General features: G+C 35.3%; 1 protein-coding gene across 2 annotated transcripts in view; it reads right to left on the reverse strand.

The window, feature by feature from the left end:
• The window catches only part of XRCC4 (X-ray repair cross complementing 4), a 216,482-nt gene that overhangs the window by 87,020 nt on the left and 122,207 nt on the right, over positions 1 to 7,255 (reverse strand). For both annotated transcript variants that reach the window (XM_010726083.2, XM_019610625.2), the window contains exons 4-5: positions 5,209 to 5,361; positions 4,467 to 4,570 (exon numbers count right to left, since the gene is read on the reverse strand). In XM_010726083.2, the coding sequence (XP_010724385.2) occupies positions 4,467 to 4,570; positions 5,209 to 5,361 (257 nt within the window). The remainder of the gene's footprint in view (positions 1 to 4,466; positions 4,571 to 5,208; positions 5,362 to 7,255) is intronic.

Consider the following 7,255-nt stretch of genomic DNA (forward strand, 5'->3'; position numbering starts at 1 on the left):
TTAAACATCCTGTTAACAAAAGAATATGAAAAGAACTGAAGATCTTTAAAAGTCTTACCCCAATCAATATCTTTCTGTAATCATTTCAAGCCTGCTCCAGATTGCTTCTATCTCTGTGTATATAATTCTTTCTGTTATCATGGGACCCAAACAAGAATGATGACCCTGAAACACCAGACACTTATCAAGCTAAACAAAATATCAGACCTTTGATTAAAGAGCCGAAGTACAAGCCTGGAAACAACATGTGAGCAAGAAGCGAAATAAATGAGATGGTGCTAAAGAGCACATCACTAGTAGCAAATGAGAGGAACCTATGAAGTTACTGGAACTTAGCCGAACTATCAATAGTTAAAGTAACAACCGTATCTCAGTTTTCCATGGTCCAGTTCTTACCTTACCAAACCTTAAAAAACAAAATAAAAACAATCTCTACCCAGCCCCAGGAAACATCCAAATGTTTCCTATTTCTGAAGAACACCCAACAGCAGGAGGATTTCCTTCCTGTCCTTCTTCTAAAGGAGAAACTCTCTCCAATAGAAGTTCATAGCCATTTACAAGGCCCTGGCACACCATTTCTAACTGCTGCTTAAGAATTCAATAAACTGAGTGAACATATGAGCTTAGTGTGTTTTTCAGTCTTGTATTCACAATACTAACCAATGCACCAAATGAATGTAGCTCATGCATACAGACTGCAGAGCAAAGATATTGTACAGAAAAACACATAGCATTACTTATAAACCTTGTACTTCTTATAAATATCTTATGTTTTCCTGAGAGCTGTATTTACTAATAACTTGCAATCCAATTTAAATTTGTTCATCTAGAGTACAAAGCATTAATGACATCAGTATGTAGATTTGAGACAATAATTAGCATATTTCAGTTGATTTTGGATTTAAGTCATGAAGTAGACTGCCATCAAAAAACAAACCATAAATCATACCTACTAATGTTACTATAAGTGCCAAACCTCTAAATTTTTAAGAAAACTTTTAGTTATAGATTAATCATTATTGTAGGCAAAAGGTCCTTACACAAAATTTCTGCAAGCTAAACAGATAAATGCAACCAGCTGCTGCGCAGAAGTTGAGAATTTATCTGACAGCCTGGAAGAAAGTTCAAGCATGAGTAAATGTCTGTACGTAGATGACAAAAAGGAGGCTTTCTTCTACAATTTGACTGTTCATCATATATCACAGAATCACAAAATCATAGGGACTGGAAGGGATCTCTGGAGATCACGTCCAATCTACCTGCTAAAGTAGGTTGCAAGAAAGTGCCCAGACAGGTCTTGAGTATTTTCAGAGAAGGTGTCAAGTTGCAGTTAGTCAAGTTAATTGATAACAGCTGGATAGAAGGACCATCTATCACTGAATCACAGAATCATCAAGGTTGGAAAAGATCTACAAGATCATCCAGTCCAACCATCCACCTATCACCAATAGTTCTCACTAAACCATATCCCTCAACACAAAATCCAAACGTTCCTTGAACACGTCCAGGGCCAGTGATTCCACCACCTCCCTGGACAGCCCATTCCAGAGCCTGACTACTCTTTCAGAAAAGTAGTATTTCCTAATGTCCAGCCTGAATCTCCCTCTGGCACAGCTTGAAGCCATTCCCTCTAGTTCTATCAATAGTTACACAAAAACTAGTTACACTAGAACTAATCTACTATCACAATGTCTCACCTGTAGTTCCTTTTAGTACATGACTACAATGGCTGTTGAAAATTTGTCTCAGTAGTTCATGTAAGTCATTTGCCTTCAATGTCATCACTATGTTACTGTCCCCTTCTTTCAAGTTTGGATGCTCAAATTTGATGCACTCCTCTGTCAAGGGGCAAAGTCTTGTCTTTACTCAAAAATCACACATTCACTTGTATTTTACTTTTTTAAATCACTGATTGCTCATTCTTTACTTCCCAAAGTAGCCTCTGCCAACAAGTAGAACTGGGAAGACACAAACTTATAGCAGGTCAGGCAGAGACTATATGAACCACTGTGGTCAAGTTTTAAGCAGCAAGGTCAGGCACAGCACTGCTGCAGTCCCATAATGGGTACGATATGAAGCAGGATGCAAAAGTTGTCCAACAAGCTCTTGGACTTGCTCTATGGGTCTGCAGGGGGAAGGCAAAGGGACAATACTCAGAGGTATCCATCTTTATGTAGTAAAAGGGACTGGACCAAGCAAAGCTAGAGATATTGCTAATCTTCTCAAGCAAAGGGCAGTAGCTATCAAAGCATTGCAAATCATTGCATTACACTATGTTAAGAGTACCTGCAGTAAGGTTACAGCCAGTGTTTCACAAATGCAAATTGGTTTATATAAATTATCTTCAACTTCATAATGTATAGACAAGAATGATAATTTTCCATTTGTATATTCGGATAGACATATTACCTTGTTTGAGAATCTATATACCATCTACTAGGTTAATTTCCACATTCTGGTTTCTTGAACAAAATGTGGAGCAGAATGATATCTTACAGAAGTCAAAATCCATTATTTTCTCTTTTTATCTTCTTCACCCTGTTGCTAATCTCATTACAGAACACAGAAGTATCTAGCTTGCATTCACCAGTTTCTGCACCTGCACAAAGATTGGAACTAACCATTTTATTCTTTTTCTTCACATTTTTCTTCATTAAGACCTGCTCTGACATTTGCCTCAGACTGACATCTGAGTCATACATCCATAATTGAATATATCATTTAATTTACTTTTTCTTTTGGTCAATTTTGGCAGCTTCTTTTCCAAATCACCAGGAATCCTTTAAGTGCTCCAAACATTCCAGTAAAAATGTACTAGAAACTAAGAAATAGATAATGCAATTGAAAGAACTCTTTAGTCACAATCAAAGAACTTTATCTCTCAAAGGCAACAGAAAGCGTTTTTCTTTTACAGCTTTTTTAATCTGCCCTTCTACAAGATCATTCTAGGCGCATTAGGCATAACTCTGGGGACTCCATGTTGACCTGTATCAGCTTGCATTGTCTCTAAGACAGTGCAGAAATAAATATAATTTTTCTCAGAGATAGTAGAGGGAAATATGAGCTTTTTTCTGTTTTCTCTCTTCCTAGGGATAGTATAGCTACAACACAGATGGCAATAGACAAAGAAGATAACCATGGTGGCAGCACTGAGAAGGAAAGTGAAAACTTTTTTTAATTTAACCCTCAAATTTAAGTGAAAACTTTAGTGAAAATAAAAATGCACGTGTTGTTTTATTCCAGCAATATTGTTCAGTTCATACCCTCATTATAGCTTGAGCAGTGGAGTTTTGTTTCTGTTTTTTGAAATCATTTGTCTGTCCCAAACATCTCCCTGAGCTAGTTAAGTCCTGTGGAACCTCGCAAAAGAATCAGTATTTTTTTTTTTACTTCGCTTGTGTTTTCACTAAGTAGGAAGTACTGCTCTCAATGTTATTTGAGCTTACCAAAAATTACTTGAAATAAATGTTTTCTGAACTAAAGATCACATGCCAATATAAAATCATTTATTTCCATAGCTGCAGATTCTTTGTTTATTTTCTGCATTTGTCTGAAGCTCTGCCTGCTTTATATTAGATTAGAAAGTCCTCAACAAACAAACTTACGATTTACGAATTCTAATACCACTTCTGTCAGGGCCTCGGACATTTCTGCTTTCCAGCTGCACACTAAACAGTTGTTTATTGTTCTTAATTACCTTCATCTATAGCAGGAATAGAAAGCACCAGTGGGAGAACCTATTAGATCTGAGCAGAAGTTTATCATAACTATATGGCAAGTGCTACTGATGTTTTAGAACACTGATAGCATTTATCTTGCAGATTCTTACTACCTTGCCAAAAAACTTCTTATGATTCACGTATAAATATCTTATACCGCAGAGTGGGCTATGTTGCTTTACCAGTACTAGAAAACTCAGTCAAACTGAATTTTATGAGCACCTTCACAAGGACAAAGATTCAAAAGTGAGTTAAAATTAATTCTGCTATAAATACATTTTTATTCCATTTTATGATGCAAAATGAGTGCACAGCTTTTATTTATTTATTTACTTAATTGCAGTTAAACCTCTTCTCTTTCCCCTTTTTAAACATTGCTGAAACTGTCAGGAACTTCATTTTACATTTTAGCAGTTACCGGATATGCATCAAGATTCCTAGAATTTAAAATTAAACTGTTGATAGTTCAGGTACTATTAGACTGCAATTAGTTCTGCAAAGTATGCAATTTGTCATTTTGGAAGAAAAGACAGCACTTTCACTCATGCAATATGCATTTAAACTTCCTCTCTTTAATTTGAATATGCCAGTATTATACTCTTCTCAAACAGAGATATTTTTAAGGCTTACAGGTTGGCTTGTCATTGATTAGCTTGTCAGGTAGTATTTTGTCTTCATTAAGGTTTATTTTTACGAAGTGACTGTCCTCCCCATTATATTCCCCAAAGACAGTACATTCTGTCTTACCTGATGGTAACGAGGACTGTATTAAATTTTCACTTTCCTCCTCAGTGCTGCCATCATAGTCATCTTCTTTCTCTGTTGCCATCTGTGTTGTAGCTATACCATCCCTCGGAAGAGAGAAAACAGAAAAAAAGCTCATATTTCCCTCTACTATCTCTGAGAAATGATCTTTTCTGCACTGTCTTAGAGGCAATGCAAGCTGATACAAGTCAACATGGAGTCCCCAGAGTTATGCTTAATACGCCTAGAATAATCAGGTTGAAGGACAGATTAGAAAAGTAGATAGAAAACAAGGCTACATAAAAATGGTGAACAAACAGAAGCATGTTGTAGCATAAGAAAAGTTCTTAGACTACTTTTAAAATTAAAAGCACATAAAAACATGGAGATTTAGATGTTTTTGTTTGCCAAAGAGGAAAAAGGATCAAAGAATTGGAAAAGAAAGCGTACAAAAATACCACCTATAGAAATGGCACAATGTTTGGAAAAATCAATTGTACTCTAATAGAATACTGTAGATGAGAAATTCAATTAATATTTATTTATTTGCTATAGAGCCCAAAACAATACACTGCTATTTGCAATGACTCTCCAAAGAATCCTCTGCTCCCATGAGTGACATCACTGTTTTGGATAACCAAGAACTTTGCCAGAAAGAACTATCACTCAATGCTATGGCTAAAGTAACAGAACCAAAACATGTGCCAGATGTGACACCAAGTGTCTCGGGTAAATCAGGAGATACCTTGTACACTGGGTATCCACTGCAGATTCTTTAGCTTCATTCAACAATTTCTGCAAGCTTCTTATCTTCGTCTTCTTTTCATTCAGCACCAAAACAAACCGATTATAAAGATCTGCTTCTAGTTCTTCTTTAGCTTCTACACATTTTTCCAGCCTACAAGACAAAATTAACTGTTGCTTACTTTACACATCACATCATTTCTTTCTAAATATTTGTGTGTTTTTTGGAAGAAAATTCAGTTTTGAGGACAGCCTTCCTAATACAGAAATTCCCATAATATACACTGCATAACTAGTTCAGCATCTTTCAACTGAAACAGGCCAGAAGCAGCTTCTTTCACAGAAATGTGCAATGAACTTCACTACCAGAAGAACAGCATTTTCAAGGGGAAAATTTTCTCTTTATATATATTTATTTTTAATAGATTCTTACACGTCTCTCAGGCAACTCAAAGTTAAGTAGGCACAACTGCTTTTTCATTTCAGTGCTGAATTCACCAGAGTGGGCATAGCTTAGCAGGATACACATAATGAGATTACAAATAGATACGATTAAGCTTGACAGGCACCAAATCTGTCCTACATACTCTGACTTGAAATACACTTGAAAAGGAGAAAAACAAAAATTTCCCCCAAAACAAAAAAATAAGAAACAGATAGAACTCAGAGTCAGGCCAAAGTGCCCAACATACACTCCAGGACACTCATGCACATACACTCATACACATGTGGCTGATACAGATGTCGATTCAGTTGTTTTTCATCAGCAACTGAGCATGCCTTGCTCTACTGAACAGCAGCATGCAGAAACTCAGCAGGGCACTGGAGCAACACCTAATAGCACCAGTAATCCTTTTTTTCATTCAAAGGCAAAAAAACTAAAAACTCTAGTGTGGTGGATTCCACTTCCAAGAGATACGAAGCTGAAATCCTGTGGGCACTGGAAGCCACCATACTCCTGAACCAGTCAGAATTACTTGTTAGGATTAAATTTTTTATGAAATTATATGAAAATGGTCTTAAAGATGTCAATAATTTTCAGAGCAAACAAAATCTCTGTGTTTTTAAAAGTTTAATGTGCATCTGTAGGTAACTGAATTTCAACAGAATAAAGCACAATCATTTTTTAAAATTAAGAATGTGTATGTATACTGAGATATAGGAACGGCAAAACTGGAATATAAATAAACACAAGAACATTGAAGAAAGTGACTTTCAATTAATGTGCTCATTTAGTTATTCTAGTATTTTATAACTTTTTAATCCTTGGGTTGAATCCAAATATTTCAATAGCAGATGGTAACAAGTAAACATCTTGATGATCTTACTGATTAAGATAACTACTTGTATTACTTCAAATAGCAATAACTTATAAACAGCATCCTTTTCACCAGCCTGTGCAAATATGGTGAAAAATGTTTAGAAGGCTTATTTTGGAATTAAACACATATGCATAACAGATTTAAAAAATATTAATTTATAAGATTTCAACATATTTGCTATATAAATTCTGATTATTTCATTTGTAGATCAAAACCATATATGATGTAAGAAGAAAGACAACAGAAAATAATCTCATGAAGTATTAAGCCTACAGTGCAATGCTTTAGGGACATACTTGATAAATAATTCATCTAATTTAAATGCAAATAACAGAACATCATTACCATATAGATCGGTTCAATAATTCCTAAATGAAAGATCATATGTACTAATCAAGTATCAGGAGGCTTTCCACCTATTAAAGGAAAGTTAACTGTTTAGTGGTGAACAAACAGACAAAATATTAAAGCACAAAGGACCATAAAAATTAAGACAGGGCCTAGGCGTGCACTGACTATCTCACAGAAGAAGAAAGGTAAGTACAGGGATCACCTCATGCTTATCAAGTAGTTTTCAGACATTACAAAGAAAAAGAGATTAAAAAAAATAAAATGCAACAATTGGGCAAATTGTCATTTACATGCTTGAAATTAATTATTTCCATATACATAAAAATGGAAAATATATTTTTGTTCAATATGGTGAGCCTAGATGTATCAAGTCGC

Source organism: Meleagris gallopavo, chromosome Z (genome assembly GCF_000146605.3).
Source record: "Meleagris gallopavo isolate NT-WF06-2002-E0010 breed Aviagen turkey brand Nicholas breeding stock chromosome Z, Turkey_5.1, whole genome shotgun sequence".
NCBI lineage: Eukaryota > Metazoa > Chordata > Aves > Galliformes > Phasianidae > Meleagris > Meleagris gallopavo.